We start from the raw sequence: 18,714 nt of genomic DNA on the forward strand, positions 1-18,714 counted from the left end.
CAAGCTCCACTTCCCCATGTGTAAGAAGAAGAATAATGCCTGCCTAAATTAAATAGTCTAGGTAAATCATTTAGCAGAAAGCAGTAAATAAATTATTATTATAATTAGGATCATAGATATATGCATATTTGGTTTAATTGGTACATTTTAAACTTTTCATGACCTTCCATTTTTAATGAGTTAAAGCAAGATTACTAGTTCACAGAAGAATGCTGTTTCTCAGTGTAGTCAAATGGCCTGAACTCTGTTCTTTTCTTTGACATGTATTTGCATGTGTCACCTTGGGTACTTTACCTCTCTAAATCTCACTATCTGTTCATAGAAAATAATTTTTAACAGTTTTATTGAGGTATATTTAATATCATAAAATTTTTTCAATTCACATATACAGTCCAGTGAGTTTTGGTAACCTTATTGAATCCATCATCTATAAATCAGTTTTAGGATATATTTTATTCCCCCAGTAAGATCTTTTACAGTTAATCTCTATTCTTATTTCCAGCCCTACGCAACTACTTATCTACTTTCCATTTCTATAAATTTGCCTTTTCTGGCAATTTTATAGAAATAAATATAAAAATAAGATAGTTTCTTGGTTACTGTCTTAACTGGGGTCTCTCCCATTAAAAAAATAAAACAAGGCCAGGCGTGGTGGCTCACGCCTGTAATCCAAGCACTTTGGAGGCCAAGGCGGGCAGATCACCTGAGGTCGGGAGTTCAAGACCATCCTGCCCAACATGGTGAAATCCTGTCTTAAATAATAATAATAATAAATAATAATAATAAAAATAAAACAAATTGAGAAAATATGGGTGCAAATAGTTTATTTGGAAGGTAATCCATGAAGTGTAATTAAAGAATAGAGAAGTAAGGCAGAAAAGGAAGGAAAGCAAAACAGAAGGATGTATTAAACTTGTGATCAACTGGGGCTCAACCCCACTGGAGACCACTGAGAGACTATGTAGGACAACTCAAAATTATTCAACCAAGGAGCAAGGAAAAGCAGAGTTGAGGCTCTTCAGGCAGGCCCGAAGGAAAAAAAAATCCCCAGGCAAGAATATGCAGCAAAACCTGCACCTGTCTTTGGTGACCTTCAGGGTAGACCTAGGCAAGGGCATGTGGGCAAGGACAGACAGTGCAACAGAATCCTTGTCTAGGAGTAAAGTCTTATTAATAGGCGATTTGATGACACCTTGGGGAAAATGTAATCAACTGATGGTATTGATGAGATTTACGAAAAAATGAAGCTCATATAATCAGCTTCCAGTTATCTGTAATAAGGGAGGAGTGAGTAGCTTGTCATAAAATCTGCAGGTTTCTCTTAAACCTGTGTTTCTTCAGCTTCATGGAGATTTATGTTTTACTGCCACCTCCCTTCTGCACCCGCCCTCTCTGGAGCTGAAATTGTTGCTAATAAGAAGAGAGCCAAAGGGCAGACTAACAAGACAAAAAATCAAAACTAGGTGGTGCACTAACTGGCTTGAAAACACTTACATCACAAAGACTCAGCCATGTGCTGGATGACCCAGATAACCTCTGGTTAAAAAACAAAACAAAACACCAAAACCCAAAACAAAACAAATGCAACTCCCTGTTGGAGAACTGGGTGTTAACCTTCTGTTGAACAGTTTTTCTCTTCAGATACTGCTGTTAGCGAAAACCACCTTCAAAACCATTTGAATTCTTTCCCCTCGCATTTGAGAAAAGCATTTAATAATTGTAAGAACTGACTAACCTATACCTTAGTTCAAATATTAGAGTTATTGATTCTTCTGAGAGAAAAATGTCTATATCTTCACCTTTAGGAATGTAGATAATTTTTCCAAGTTAGGGCTGTAAATCCACAGACTACATTATTTCCCTTTGACAATGTGAACCAGGGGTTGATCCATTAACAACAACAACAAAAAAAACCATTTGGAAAACAAAATATCTTCCCAGTATGATCCTATATTCATGATTGCTTTTCTAGTGAGAAGATATACATCTTTTTATCTTGTCATACATTTAAATTTAAAGGACAAAATAAAATATCAAGGTGCAATTATTCTTTCCCAAAGAATTGGGTTTTCCATATAGGAAAATAGCTGATTTATTCACAGTTGAAGCTTAAGTAGAAAAATCTTATCCTTCACACATAATTTAATTTATACACAGGTTTGACTCAGGATAGTACATTAAAACCCACTAAGACAGGCAGAATAAAAATACAAATAGACTTCAAACTGTAAAATTATATCCCTCTTCTAAACTATTTTCCTTTTCCTCATCTTTCCTGTAAAATGATAGTTTACATAGAAAAAAAAAACTCATTAAAAGTCCAAGCCTAATTTTACCATTTTGCCTATTTTCTACTACTAACATGTGTCATCATTTGATTGTTTTATTCTTTGTTTTTGCTATTATTTGGTTAATAGCAATAAGAGAAGAATTGATAATAAGTGTGGGATATATTGCATGATATAAACTCTACCACCAAAAGGGCAACCCCAAATATGTGTGAAGCATACCATGCAGACTGGGGCATTGTGTGCGATGTCAGAGCACTGGAGAATTTCTATTCTGGAATTTTTTCAAAGACTTAAGACATAAAAAAATTGTTCATCAGTGTGCAGATTTCATAATCATAATCCACAAGCTAAATACAGAACAAGTCTGGAAAGGAATAATATTGGTAATTACCTACATTCACAGAATAGTTAGGAGAGTTTAAAAGATGTGGAGCAGCTGCTAATATTAGAACACTTTGACAATATTGCCATTGCTTTACAGCATAGTATGAAATAGTGTGACTCTAAGGAAACTCTTTGAAAATTACAAAAACGTCACAATGGGGGCCATGGGCTGTGTAAGTCAAATGCTCCACTTCTGAAAAGGTTTGTAGGTAAAGGTTAGAGTGCATTCTCATTTCTGAAATCTGACTGACCCAGAAAGATACAGAGGCAAAGGTTACCAAGGGAGACTGTGTGCACAGGCACAGCAGGCATAAGGCATAAAACACACTATGGGAGAAAGAGAACTAGCTCTGGAAAGAGACAAATATTTAGATTCCTATGGTGTGATTTCAACAAGGTGTTTACCTTCCCTAAGCTTAGATTTGTCCTCTATTAAATGCTAATAATAGAACCTGTAATAGAGGATTGTTGTGAGAAGTTAATATCATATGCAAAATGCTGAGCACAATATCTTCACTTAATAAGAGGTCAATAAATGCTGATTCTGTCCTCACACAAGGTTATGCTTTGATTCAATAAAAGGTGACTCTTATATAAGCACCCTCCTTCTGCCTAACAGTTCCCAGCAGACTAATAAGTGAGAGAGGATCAATGTTTATGGAAAAAAATGAAAATGAATGGACCTAAGAAAAACATATTTGGTTACAAAAATCATTACTTTCACCTAAAAGACTTTCCTTTTGCTACAAAGATACTCAATATGAAATTAGAATAGAAAATGAAATGGTAGATTGATGATATTTCAAAGCATCTTAACTAGTTTGATTGTAATTGTGCCACTGTATTATTTTTTTGAAAAAAAATACTTATTTTTTTAAGACTTATGGATTGAGTAGCAAATACATGCATATACCAGTTTACCAATGCTTAACCATTACCTGATATTACAATAAACATAAAATTGGCAAAAAGATAATAAAAACTAAGCAGAAAATAACCTGCTAAGCTTAACAGAAAGCATAGCCGTATCTGCATTTATGAAATGAGAGAATACAGGTGGCTTGTTAATTCATCCTTACTCATCCAAGCATGCTTAGGTTTGAATGCTCTACTTGCCATATTTTATCATTTTATTTTGTGTGTATGTGAAGAGGCCAGAGTTAATATTAGGTGATTTAAAACCATCTTGAATCTTAAAAATACTAAGAAGAATAAAATGTGTAATATGCCTAAACAACAAAAAAATGAGCTTTGTAAAACTATAACAACTTGTATTAATTGATTATTGAGGCTGAAAGGTCCCATAATCTAAAGCTGGCAAACTGGAAAACCAGGAGATATGATGGTATAGTTCCATTCTGATTCTGAAGTCCTAAAAACCAGGAGAGCCAGTGGTGTCAGTTTCATTTCAAAAGCCAAAAGGCTTAGGGCTCAAAAAGAGCTGATTTTCGTTTTTAGTTGAAGTCCAAAGCCAGGGAAAGACCCAGGGTTCAGCTCAGTCAGGCAGGAGGAGTTCCTGTTTACCCAGGCTTTTTGCTCTATTCAGGCCTTCAACTGATTGGATGAGGGCACACATTAGGGAGGGCAGTCTGCTGTATTAAGTCTACTGATTCAAATGCAAATCTCATTCAGAAATACACTCAAACACACACCCAGAGTAACGTACCAAACATCTAGGCACCCCATGACCCAGTCAAGCTGGCACATAAAATTTACTATCACATCCAACAAATGTTTTCTGTTTGTCAGTCCAGTGGCTTTCTTTACAGTTTAAGTCATTGGCCTATTTCAATGTCTAAACTGCTTTGATGGGAGTAATTATTTTCCCCTTTAGAGATATAATAATCTTTTTTAGGCTCTGATTGGATCTAAAATTTAAAAAAAAAAATTCCATAGCAAAAAAGATGTCATGTTTTTCTTTGTGAGATAAATTAAACACTTTCTCAAACTCCAGAATTTAGAAAGTATTTTAGTTTTACCCTTTACAAGTTAATATAGTGTAAGTTATACAAATGTGTGATAAGAACCAATATTTGAGAGAGCTGAGTTCTATTCTTGATACTCACTACTTTGCTGGGAATCTGAGCGATATGGGGTTGTTTCCTACAACACATTAGCACATTGTTAACTTTAAGTGATATGAGAGCCCCATTCGGATCAACTGGGACTCTAGCATCTTAAAGACCAAGCTCTTATTGAGTCCAAAGGCCTTTTCTTTTCGGGGATGACTGTGCTTCCATTACATTTCATAACTGGATAATGGGTCAGTCATGTCCTTTAAAAATAGATACTATAGACATGTCCTTATATGCACTATTCTCCTAAGGCTTTAGAGAAGATTATATTATCACTAAGACCTAAAAGTTAAATTTCAAATTTAATTTTGTAACATCAATCTTTTAGCTTTCTTTTCTCATTTTCAACTCCTCAAAAAGTCCATTTACGTAAGTTTCTAATATATAGAAGAGTCCCACCATTATCGGATAAGCACTGCTATAAGATAAATTGTACTGAGGTAACAAACTCCAAATTGATTAAAATTTATTTTCCGTTCAAGCAAAATGCCTAATATGGGTCAACAGAAAGGTCTGCACCATCTGGAATGTCACTGATTGGCTGTTTTCCATTTGAAGGGTGGAGTACAATTGTTTGGCTTGAAAGATATACACATCATTTCTGCCCATATTTTATCAACCAGAACTAATTCCATGCGCACAGGTTAATTTCAGTGGGAAAAGAAAGTGTAATCTTTTCTATATCCCAAAGGAAATAGAAAACTGGATACTGGCAAACACAAATGATATCTACAATAGCACCTAAAAGCTAACAGGAAAATTTTGTCCCTCATTTAATTTTGCTCAAAATTCAATTCCAAATATCCTCCAATTAAATATATTATATATTATCCAAATTAAAAAATCAACAATGAAAGGCCTTCCACTGGAAAACAGAGAATCTCAGTTTTTGTCTAGTTATACTTGACAAAGGTAATAGATGAATAAAACCTCTTTGAGTCAAAGAGATAGAATAATAAGAGAGGCTGTTTTTAATTAAGAGTTGCTTTACTACTTTTCTAAATGCCTACAAAAACAGATTTCTACCAACAGTTCACATAAGGAAACCTACATGAGTAATATCTTATGGTAAACTTGATTCCTTAGTCCTCTGAATTAGTGCTACCATTATATCTTTTCATTAACAATTGAGTCAACTGAAACACACTGACAGAATTGTCAGGTCATTCCAAGATTTGTCTATGTAGACTCTTTTCTTCATCATCCTGATCATATATAGTTCTTGATCATCAATTTTCAAAGCAAAATATAAACAAAAGCTGTACATTCACTTTTTGACCTAGAACAACAAAATTCATTTAACTGCTGGCAAAACCAACAGTTTTAATTTTTAGGTATGTGTTATTGATGTTAATACTACATTTTGTGGGCATGGGTTTTTAACCTGGAAGGCTTCCAACTAATGTATGCTTTGTAGGACTCTTTTTGGTTATTTTCCAGTTCTTGAGCCTGTATAAATAGGCAGATTTAAAACTCTCATGAGAATTTTACTGATTTTAAAAAATTCTAAATAACAATGTGGATCTCTCAAAAGAAAAAATATATGCCATTCAGAAAGCTTCTCCTGTGAGGTGTGGATTTAAAATGCATGCAACTTTTGGAGACTGGTTGTTTTCATCCTCTTTGCCTGCAGTTGCTTATATATAGGACTCTTCTCATCTTTGAATAGAAGGACTAAATGGATATATCAGTAACAGCCCAAGTAAAAATTAATGCCACATCCCAAATGGGCAATTTTAGCAATGTTGAATTAAAAGGTTGTTTATGAAGTAGTGTAGGGAAACCACATTGGCTAGAACCACCCCTCATGAAAATAACAACAGAAGTTCACCACAACTCCTAGGTCAGAAGAGGCCAGAGTAGAGCAGTTACAAACATGAGTCAGAGAAAGCTGGGTGGAAAAGGTTAGTTGTCACAAGCTGTGATCTTTTGTTTTGTAGTCACACAGTGACTACAGTTAATAACAATGTATTGTATATCTGAAAATTGCTAAAAGAGTAGATCGTAAATGTTCTCACCCAGAAAAAGTGGTAAGAATGTGAGGTAATAAACTAATAAGAATGACTTAGTCATTCTACGATGTATACATATACCAAAATATAAAGTTATATAACAAATATATGTGATTTTTGTCAATTTAAAAAATAAAAATAAATTTCAAACTATATTGGGGTTAAGGATCTGTCTGTAGACAGCATGAACTAGCAGCATTGGCATCAACCTGAGCTTATTAGAAATGCAGAATCTAAGGCCCCATCCAAGACCTACTACTTCTGAGTAAACTGTCTAAATCCCCAGATGATTTCTATACACATTAAAATTTGACAAGAATTGTTCTATACAATCAGTATTCTGAGAGCAGACACACTTTCATTTGGTGTTTACTGATAGCAGTAAAGATCACTTAGCCAGACAGCTATTTGAATACTAATCAAACTTCGTCACAGAAACCAGGAAAAAAGATGACAAAAGCAGTCAAAGGGTTGATAAATAATAGACTACTATGGTACAGCTGAAGTAATGTGGAAAGGCCTGAGCTTGCAAAAACTCAGTGAAGTCATTGAATCACTTTCAAGACTATAATTGGTCATTTTGTATTGGTAATGCTAGACTTGTAATTCTTCTCTAATTACAATTTAAGAGACATCAGCTGCACCTGCAAAAGTAAAACCCTGGTTAGTAGTCCTGTGTGATCTAGAACAAGCCACTTCACCTCCCAACATTCTAGTCTTTCCAGCTGTAGACAAAGATTTACAACTTTTATTAATAATGGGATTAGAGGTCCTCATTTGGATGAAATGTATGCAAGTGCTGAGTATGATTATTATTTTAGCTGACAGGTAAAAAAAGACTATCGCTGGTTTTGAATGCTTTGTAAAGCAAAAGACACAAGAATGAAATTATGCCAATCGTCTTTTTTGTTTTGCCTGCTTATGGAGTTTGTTTGAACATGTCTGAATCCTATGATAAATATGCAATGTAACAAAGGATTGAATGAAAAACCATTTAATTTACCCAAATAATAACTTGTAAAAATGTATATGTATTTATAGTGGGGCAGGGAAGGATTGGTATAATTAGTACACCTTAGGAAAATTGTGTCTAGCAGGAAAATGTGTACATGTTTGGCAAAAATTCAGTGACAGGTCAAGAACTCTTCAAGCTAAGAAGATTATGTCAACAGATGCATTCCCCATCTGCTCTCTGAATGTACAAAAATGGAAATCCCATTTTTTAGCTGCCTATCAATGGAAGTTCCAGTTATACTCAAAGCCCAAGAATTATATCACACCAATAGCCAAGACAGTGAAATATAAAACGTATGTAAAATGAAGTAAAGCTATTTTATATTATTCTTACATGTCATTTTATGTTAAATGAAAGGTACTGTCAAAGACACTGTTTTTCTGGTCTGCATTAGGAACTCATATTTCTATTACCAAAAGGCACACCTTAGCAACACATCAGCACAGCAAATCTGTGTTTACACCAAAAAACACAATCTAACTGTGAACACTGACAATGCATGGTGTTTTGGAACAATAGATCACCAGTACCACAGACAGATTATTTAAGCCATTTAATAACATGATGTTTTGAAAGCTCCCATTTTGAAGTGGTAGGGACTTCCATAAGATGTGGATATTATATGAAACATTCTTACCTACTTAGAGGTATTCTGACACTTACTTCTTTATCTTTCAGTGATATTTAGGGGCAACTGATGAAAGTGAGTTATTTAAGTTCAATTGAAAATAACAAAAATTCATAAGAAATTCACCATGCAATTCACTATTCATTGAACTATTCATGAATCAACAAAGATCTGTAGAGTCCTATTATGTGGCAGGATTTTTACAGGAGCTTGACTACTGTAAAGAGCAATAAATACATGTAGTATCTACCCTACCTGCCACCCAGCTCCACATTGGTCCTTATTCAGTTTTGATCAAAACCAGGCTGCATATCCTTATATTTTGGCTCACACATCCTTTATAGAGAAATCTTAATCCATCTTAATGCAATTGCTCAAACTTTGGACTTGAAATACAGGACCCTTCAGTTAAATTGCTGTTTCTACTTGCTATTGCAAAGATCCATGCAAGGCAATACTAAATACTGGAGACTTTTTCTTCTGATATTAGTTATGTAAAATTGTTATCAAAAATGGCTTATCTCTCCATGTTAAGGCAGAAGAAGAGTTATAGAGATAACTGTAGTTTCCATTTTCTTAAAGGTAAATACTTTCTGGACTAGAATTCCCTGCCTTGCAGAAGTTCTCTACCAAGCTTAGTGCCCATGCCACAAATCCACTACCAAATCCAGCCACCTGGAATTCTGCATGATACCAGTCATATGGGGACTAAAGTTTTATATGTATTATATTATTTAATCCTCACAACAAAGCCCTTATGGAAATATGACACAGAGGAGGGTGAGAAGTAGCATTACATCAACAAAGGTGATTAAACATGAGAGGAGTAAACCAGATACTCTGGAAATGTAGGGCAACAATGACTATTTCTAAACCAGCAGAAGTTTTGAGGAAACCTGGAAACAGCAGAAATAGAAAAACTGTGGTAGTTAGTGATTCCCTTCTTAGGGGTATGGAAGGATCAGTGTGTGGATAATCATGGCCAGTTGGCAAGTCAGTTGTCACATGGGTTTTTTTTATTTATGACAGGAGAGCAAAATGCATTGCCTGCAAAATACCTAATGATTTGTGTGCTTAATGCACGATGCTGGGAGAACAGACAAGGGAAGAATCTTTAGGTGCTTCAAAGTTTTGGATAGAAAACTGTACCACTTGGAAACACAGATGGTGTTTTCATCACTTCTTTTTTTTTTTTAACAGTTGGGATTTTGGAAGGGATAGAGAAATCTTGGATGTGAACAATTGGCTACGCAGATGGTGATGGTAAACTGGTTTGGCCAACAGTTTTAAATTCCAAACTGATGGATTCCACAGAAGATTAAGAAGGAGAAGGGGGAAGAAAAATAGAGGAAGAGGGGAAAATGGATAAAGAAAATGTAAATCAATAAACAAATAAGAATGTCTATTGTTATGTTTCCTTTATGCACTATCTTTATAAATAGAATCTGAAGGCCACATCTACAATAGTCATCCAGAGTAGCAATCAGGGATGCAAAATGTTTGCCAAATTTCAGTTGATAAACAACTCTCAATTATGTAACTGAATTCATCACTTGGCATTCATAATGTAGTTATGAGATCTAGGGATCAGTTACTGGGGGAAATTTCCCAGAGAATTAAAACTACCCATGGAAGTCAAGTTTATGTTGGGACAGATGACAAAGCAATAAGACAAGTGAAATCCAGCAGAAAGCTTGGCCAACGGAGACATAGTTCCACAATTATGAAGGAAACACAATAAGGGAAAAGGGATTCTTAACAGTAGAAATATCACCTGCACTTAAAATGAAGGGATAGTCAAGGATTTAGTTTAGGAAAGTTTTATTTATGTATATATTCTAACCGTCATACCTAATTTTAGTACATAGACTTAGAATGAAGATGGCCAGTTACAGCTTTTCCAATACAATTTTGTATCAGGCAACTTTCTCCTAAAATATTTATGGTAAACCATGAGATAAAATAATATCAGAATCAAAGGCAATGTAACAACCAAAAATCCTTCAAAATGGAAGTACTGTATTTATTTTTGCATTCAAGATTTGTTGAGTGCATGCGGTGTTCTAGGCATTGCCTTGAGACCAGGAGATTCTGAGATAAGTTTCTACCCTCAAGAAACTCAAAGACTAGTTGGTACAGACAGTCTCGTATGATCCAAACTGGTCAGAGCTAAAACTGCTATGTGAATACCAATAAGCTAAGGAAAAGCTCTGCTGAGAAAATTAAGTACTAAAATAAGTTTGGAGGAGGAGAAGATTTTCTTGCCAGACAGAGAAGGACAGAAGAGAAGAGCCCCCAGTCAGAAGGAACAGCATGCACCGGGGCGGCGAGGGGTGAAGCTCACTGTATCAGCCTGATGGTGTACAAGGGAGAAAATGCAGGACCGGGAGCCATTAAAAAATAAAATGGGGCTTGTGAAGGGCTTTGTTGTACCTGCTCAAAGAGATTGTATTTTCTAATCAGAGCGTCAGAAACACTTAAATATTTTATGCTGCTCAATTAAAAATTGAGGTAAGTGGGAAAACTTTGGTTCATTTGATGAGAACCATTTTGTTTGTTTTAATTGATCTATCTCTTTGCAGGGAAGTTGTATTTTGAAGATGTGTCTTCTTAAGTGGACAGAGTTTTGTTCACAAAGTAGCCCCAACAATCCTTTTTTTAGCAAATGCACGTCTTCTTACCATGCTATGGAGAAGCGCTTGAGCCATCACCCTCAGACAGTAGAAACACTGCATTCTTTGCCTTCAACATTTGATCAAGACTGAGGTCTTTCCTGTTTCAGAATAAATTTTGATAGCAAGCCCAGCAGGAAGCAGTAAACAAAATTCAGTAAAACTTTATGGCATTTTCTGTGGCAGTATGTTATCACCTTTACTGTGACCACAGCCTCTATTTCCAGGAAACGCCATCTCTCCTTGTGACAGCTGCCTTTGTCATGGTAAAAAGAGAGACCCCTTACTTAACAGGAATTAATTCCCTCATGCAACTTTAATAAGGTTCAGTGTGTATCCCTAGAGACACAGTGACAGAAAATTTCCCTAACATAAATTATTTCCCTCTAGAGTTAAAGAAAGCTCTGTTTCCTTGAGTTACTTGCTCCTTTTAGTTCAAGCTAGGATAGTAATTTGTTTTCTGAAAATGTTAGTGCTTGGTTATGTTCCTGGATCCTGTCAGGACTCTGGATTCCCATTAAAAATTCATGGCCTCAAAGTTGTGGCAAATGCATGGTAAACCAGGCACAGAAAGAGAAATATTGCATGTCCTCACTCATATGTAGGAGCTAGAAGAATGTGTCTCATGGAGGTAGAGAGTAGGATGATGATTACCAAAGTCTAGGAAGGGAGAGGTAAGGAGGAAGAGATGTTGGTTAATGGGCACAGAAATACAGTTAGATAAAAGAAGCAAGTGCCATTGTTTGACAGCATAGTAGGGTGACTATAATTAACAATAACATTGTATATTTCAAAACAGAAGATTTGAAATATTTCCAGCACAAATATTTGAAATAGTGAATATGCTAATTATCCTGATTTGATCACTGCACACTGTATTCATATGTTAAAATATCACATGTATCCTACAAATACGTATAATCATTATGTGTCAGTAAAAAATATAATGTGTCTATGCAAAGGTATTCAGTTACGGAAAAATAGGTTTACTTTGAAAACTAGAAAAATAGTTCATCAGAAATGTCTATTAACGGATCTGTTTCTAGTTCTTACCCTGAGGCAAACTATTTCTGCATTCATATAATTTGCTATGAAGAGATTTTACTATGTCTAATCAGTCTATTTTTTTAAAGATGACACTATTTATTTACTTACTTAATGTGGAATTAACATTTCAGACAACTTTTTACTCACAAGGCTACCTTTCTGTGTCATTGTGCTGTTTACATGTTCTGACCACATCAGGAAAATCCTTTCAACCCTCTTAAGCAATCTTTTTCCACATGGTAATACTCTATAGCAGAATGAATACCAAAGTTAGGAGCCCTAAATTCTAGACTGAAGACTGTCATTCATGAAATAAGTGGCCCTAAATATGTCCTTCCACCTCTGAATCTTATTGCCCCCATTTTACAAGTTGGGAAATAATAATACATCCCTGCCTATCTTAGCACTGTTTGCAGATCCAATAGGGACAATGTACCTGAAAGCACATTGTATAAATTTACAAACATACATTTATTGAATAACATAATTGTTGATATGCCTAAAATTCAAAATTGTTCTTCAGAGACTGTGCCTTTAATCCTCAATAAAAGGCCAAATCAAAGCATTTTTATTGGGAAGTGAACTAATGTAGCCGTGGTGAGTTTCATACAGGTATTAAGCTTGGACCACCTATGTGAATGTACCCCTTTAGCCATCTCATTTAGTGGCAGCCTTGTCTTCTGAAATTACAATACAAGAGTTAATCAATTTAAGGTGGAACCCTTGTGAATGTAGGTAATGCAAAGATCCTGGGGTACTGATTTAAGTGTGATTCATGTGCATTAGAATTAAAGCTTGGCAGGTAATAAAATTGACAACCTGTAATGAAGATTTCAAAGCATATTGAATTTTTTGCATATTCATTGTTTCACTTCTTAAATGTGAGGCTGAGAGATGTTGTCTTCAGAAGTTTTAGATCTGCTGAAAAGCCTGGACAAGTATTCAGTTGAATCCCTTGAGTTTCATGCCAGCAGTAGGGCAGAAATAGTTTTGGCCTGGCAATTTCAAGGCAGGTGTTACCAGTTGGTTGCCCAAACCATGGAAAAACCTCCTTCTGGCCTTTTTTAAATGGCTGACTTTGAGCAGTGTTACCTCCTGACGGGCCTGCCAGGGAGAATTAGTTTCAGAGTGCACTCACAGGAAGAAGACTGAATTAAGTTGCTGGATGAATTAGGAATGTGTACTTAAATGTTGAACAAAGTCTGCCCAAAACAGCAATCTCCAGTGAATCTTCAGTTCAGTGAAGTTGAACTACTTCCTTTTGTTTCCTGATTATGGCCCATAGGTTCAGCTGCTTCTATTAGTGTTTTGCGGTTCACAATAGTAAAATAAAGTCATAAAAAGTCCTTTATAAAATACAAAGTATTATAGCAATGAAGGTAAAATATTACATCATGTTAGTATTATGAATTAACCAAAGACTAAAAAATATACGTGTGTGTCCTGCTTTCTGAAATATGTTTTTCTCAATTTGAAGAATACAACTCTTTTAGAAAGTTAAGTGAAATTCGATTTTCTGGTGATCTTCCATAATTAAAATACCAATGTGGTCATTAGGAAGGTGAATTCTCTGATAAATTTTATTATGCATTTTAAGTATAAAATGAAGACTCTTCAGTGGTTCTTATGTGTTTGGGAGCCATGAAAGCTAAATGTCTCACCTAGAAAACTGAATGAAGCACATACAACGCAATTTGTTGTTTTATACTTCCATGGGGTTTCAGGTTCACTGATGGGTTCCAGGACTCTCAGATGCCCTACAGTGCCTATCTGTACTTACCCACCAGGCAGGTCTTTTTCTTTCTTTCCAATTCTCATTCCATAGCTTTCCCTTTTTCTGCAGACTTTCTTTGTAGCAAATCTGGTGTGAGTTCTTGCATACCGTCCTCACAATCACCGAAGGCCACTTTGTCTCTGGCCTATAGTAATATAGGCTTCAACCAGAAATGGCAAGAGTGAGACCTACCATTCACTAGGTGTCTACTCCAGATAAGTAGTGCTTAGCGTGCTGAGTGCTTTACATGCACTATCTGTCACCCCACATTGAAGTGTCTGATGATTTGCATGCACTATTGTGCATCATATTCACTCAGAGGAAGCAAAAGATACCATCAGCACTTAATATCTCTCATTCTAAGAATCCCAAACCACTGATTAAGATCCCCAAAATACTTATTCCCCTCTAGGCTCCTTCGGAATGAGGATGGCTTTAGATCAGGATGTATGTTCATTCAGATGCCTAACCTACCCATTTCCCCCTTGGGCTTGGTTGGAGATGGAGCGGCCTTTCAGGCTTTCTTATTTCTTCTATAGAAATTTCTATAAGAAATTGCTTTTTCACCAAGCAAATGCTAAAATGTTTAAGAATAAATAAATAAGAATAAAAGAAAAGCAAAAAAAAAAAATCACTTCTCTGTTTCATTGCTCTGAAATTTGGTAACTATCATGCCCTTCTAACTATTGCCTTTCACTTTGCTCTATCCACATAGGTAACAACATTGACTCAGGAAGTTTCTCAGTTAGGTAAAGACATGAGAAATGTGATCCAGCTTCTGGAAAATGTTCTGTCACCTCGGCAGCCATCACGGTTTTGCTCCCTGCACAGCACCTCTGTGTGTCCCTCCAGGGAGAGCTTACAGACTAGAATGAGCTGGAGTGCACACCAGCCTTGCCTACATTTGCAAACAGGTGGGACTGCTTATACCCAAGCACAACTTTGTAGCAGTAACATCACCTCAGACATTTGGAGTGTGGATCCCTCCTCTGTGGGGAGCAGCCCCCAACAAACTGGAGCTCATGAGCAAAATCCTGCAGACAGTGAACTTTATCATTCTCCAAGCCTTGATTATTCTCCTTCCCACTACCAGGTTGTCCAAGAAGGTCATTTGCAATTTTTAAGGTGCATCTCTCCACATTCAGATACTACACTGACGCCTCTGCAGTCCATTTCAGCAACTCTCTCATCCTCTGTCTGCTCCTCTTCAGAAACATCTTTGCACCTAGTTCTCCCAAGCAGATCAGAGGAGAGCAGCTTCAGTCAGGGAACTGTGAGTTCCTTCAGTCTGGAAAACTTGCCAGGATCTTGGAACCAGGAAGGACTGGCATCAGCTTCTACAAAACCTTTGGAGAACTTTCCGCTGGAAGTTGTCACAAGCACAGCAGAAGTGAAAGATAACAAAGCCATAAATGTATGATATTAGAGCCCATGATGCAGCCGCTAATTTCAAAACTACCACTGCATGACAGCTTTAGTTTGCCTTTTTTGCCTCTGGTGGGCACAAAGACTGAGGAAAGTTGGGAATCCTGCAGAAGAGAGTGTAAGGAGCCAGGGAAGGGCAGAACCACCTTCATACTGTAGCAATTTCTAGATACTAGAAGCATAATAGAAACATTTTTCTGTACAGGTATTAAACTGCTGGTCTGTTTGACAGACTTTGGTAACAATCCAAAGACCCTGAGGGTCTGAGCAGCTAGAAGTCCTAGACAAAGAATTTGTGGATGACTTTTGTCCTGGGTGGCTTTTGTGAAGTATGGCAAAAGTTTTTCATGAGTGCCTGATTGTCATTCCTGAACAATATCCATAGCACTGTTGGCCTCAGGAGTTCACAGCTCCTGCTGATCTATTTTTCTTTTTGTGAAGGCAAAGGGACAATTATCACTGCATGTCATCTCCTAGACAATCAGTCAAATAGAGCTGGTGGCCAGTGGTTAGCTATTCGCACGTTATTTGCCATGTAAATGGAAACGTCTTTATTTATCAAAAAAACACAAGAGGCTATTTTTATATCCTTGGTGTGAAATATGTATTTAAACTATTTAAAATATTTATAAACAAATGAATGTTTTCTTTTCATTTTGGTAAAAAAAAAAGCTTGCTGTTTTAACAAGAAATGCACTACTGTTATGTATAGTAAATCAAAAATTATTTATTACTAAAAGGATGTAGTTTCAAAAGGAATCCCCCATTTTTTCTGCATGCAGTTTGCAACAAATGTATTCTCACGCTTCTGGATTACTAAAGGAAAGTGAAGTTATATTTTGTTAATGAAATAAAAACATGGACTGAGTGTCACCTACATGAGCTTTGGCATGGGGGTAGAGAGGCTTCATCTAGGCACTGCTGACTCATGTCAATGACCTGATTTAAGGTCACCGTGGCAGCAGAAAGATCTCTCTTCCAGGCATCATACTTTGTGGCTCAAGAACCCAAAATTGTTCTGTGGACATAGGGTGACTTTGGGCTCAAAGTGAGAGATATCCTTTTCCAATGCTTTTCTTGTACTAGAGGTGGTGGACCAGTAGAAATCCCCAAAAGGAGGCAAGACTTCTGAGCTATAACTTGTGGGACTAATACCAGCTTGCAATGGTTCTGCACTTTACTTTCTTTCTTTAAGGCTCCTAACAATGCTCTATAGAGCAGTTGTTTTCATTCCTATTTTGGATAAGTTTCAGGCGAAGCCCCAGAGATTACACAGTTAGGATGCTGACACAGTCGAGAATCCATAATGCTCCCTACATCTCACACTAACAGGCAGATTCAGATGCAGGGACTGGCAATGATTTAAACACCTTCATTTAAGTTTTATTTTATGTTTTAGAAGAGTTATGGCCTAATTGTCTTGGACATTTCAGGAAGACATATTGAGTTCACATTCTGGAGTTCTCTTTATTTTCCGCCACAAAGAATAAACAATCTGAAAATTGTATCATTAAAAGTATCTAAACAAACCGAGACTTCTGAGGTTGTGTGACTCTTGCATCCTAAAACTGGGTAGAGTGGCAGAAAGAAAAGATGCCTTTTCTAAGAAAAATGAACACAGGACATGTTTGTAAGGCAGGTCACTCAGGACTCACTGCCTTCTACTTTCCCCCTCTCCAAAATTCAGTCTCTCCCTAAGTTAAGGGGAAAACTAAGGCAAAGGCAACATTATAGGTTTCACTTATTCATTTGCATTCTCCCTTTTGGTCTTCTTTATAGGTAGTCATTTTAAGTGCAGTTCAAAAAAAGCTAATTGGTGTTGGCTCACAGGTGTCCTTCTGGCAAATTAACACTGCTATTACTAATGCTAACAGAAATAACTGGCATTCTATTTCTTGAGTACTAACTTTGTACCAGCCAATTTTTAGGAATTAATACACATTATGCTTCCTCATGTATTCATCAAACAATGCTAACAGTTACTTGATTTATTTGTTATTACTATCCCTATTTTACAAGTGAATAATTGAGACACAGATTTTTTTTTTTAACTTACCCAGTCACATTATTTTAAATGATAGACTCATGGCTGCTCTAAGTACCCCTCTTTTTAGGTTCACACCCATGCTTGTTGATCTTTGAAACTTTACTAATAATTACAGTTGACCATTGGACAATTAGGGGCAAGGGGGCTAGCCCCGCACACAGTTAAAAATTCATATATAACTTTTGACTCTCCAAAAATTTAACTACTAATAGCCCATAGTTGACTGGAAGCCTTAGTGATAAACAGTTGATTAACACATATTTTGTGTATGTATTATATACTGTATTCTCTTAATAAAAAAGCTAGAGAAAAGAAAATCGTGAAAAGAAAATCATGAAGAAGAGAAAATATATTTACTATTCCTTAACTGGAAGTGGATCATCATAAAGCTATTTGTTGTCATAGTATTCGCGTTGAGTAGGCTGAGGAGGAGGAGGAAATGGAGGGGTCTTACAGTCTCAGGGGTGCCAGAAGCTGAAGAAAATCTGCACGAGTGGATTATGCAGTTCGAATTCATGTTGTTCAAGGGTCAACTACAAGTGTTTTCAAAATCGGTGAACAAAATATTTGAGTTGTTTTTTCAACGTAAGTAAATAAATAGGATGAATTAGCTAAGCTCTTGTGATTTGGGGATGTTCCCGTGAATTGGCTGGAAACAAGCCCATATTTTTCTATCCAGTCACCTTCTCTGTGTTTACTCAACATCTGACTTTAGCAGACATGAGAACCAGCTCCCTGACCTGCACGGAGCTGCAGCTGGACAAAAGTGAACAAGCACCTGGGAGGAGGGAGGGCTCCCCTGCATGTCTTCCATGAGGACCTCTGCCTCATCCGAATCAGCCCCACTTTATTCCTTATCGACCCTTTCCCCCATCATTGCTCTGACAAATAGGGCTCTCCCACATCCACGGCAGCTCAGAATGATACAGTTGTGTTCAATTTTGTTTAAGAATATGATAATAATATTCTAGGAAGTGAGAATTCCAAATTTTCCTAGATGTTTAATTGTCTAATCATTGTAGCTACACAAATAGCAAAGGCCCTTGCCTTCATATCAGGGATGCATTTTTGAGCCCCTCCATTTCTTCATCTGCTCATCCTCTGCTGAAGGAAAAACCCAGAAATCCAGAGGGAACAGAAGCAGTTATTTTCTTGGTCAACTTAATTTTCTTTAAAATTATATTGAGAATCAATACTTTTCATACAATTCTAATTAAAATCAGACAGATTATACAAAGCTTCATATTAATTCAATATAAGAAGAAATTTCTAATAATTAAAACTACTTACAAATTGAGTTTTTTGTTTATCCCCAATAGATAAAGTGTCTTCTCAGAGGCTGCA

General features: G+C 36.3%; 1 protein-coding gene across 1 annotated transcript in view; it reads left to right on the forward strand.

Annotated features, from left to right (window-relative positions):
• KCNH8 (potassium voltage-gated channel subfamily H member 8) overlaps window positions 1-16,854 on the forward strand; it is a 345,406-nt gene extending 328,552 nt beyond the window's left edge. Inside the window, exon 17 of the mRNA XM_017522526.2 lies at window positions 14,614-16,854. Within this exon, the coding sequence (XP_017378015.1) occupies window positions 14,614-15,318 (705 nt within the window). The 3' untranslated portion in view covers window positions 15,319-16,854. The remainder of the gene's footprint in view (window positions 1-14,613) is intronic.
• The last annotated feature ends 1,860 nt before the right edge of the window (window positions 16,855-18,714 follow it).

This window comes from Cebus imitator, unplaced genomic scaffold (assembly GCF_001604975.1).
Source record: "Cebus imitator isolate Cc_AM_T3 unplaced genomic scaffold, Cebus_imitator-1.0 Scaffold24, whole genome shotgun sequence".
Lineage (NCBI taxonomy): Eukaryota > Metazoa > Chordata > Mammalia > Primates > Cebidae > Cebus > Cebus imitator.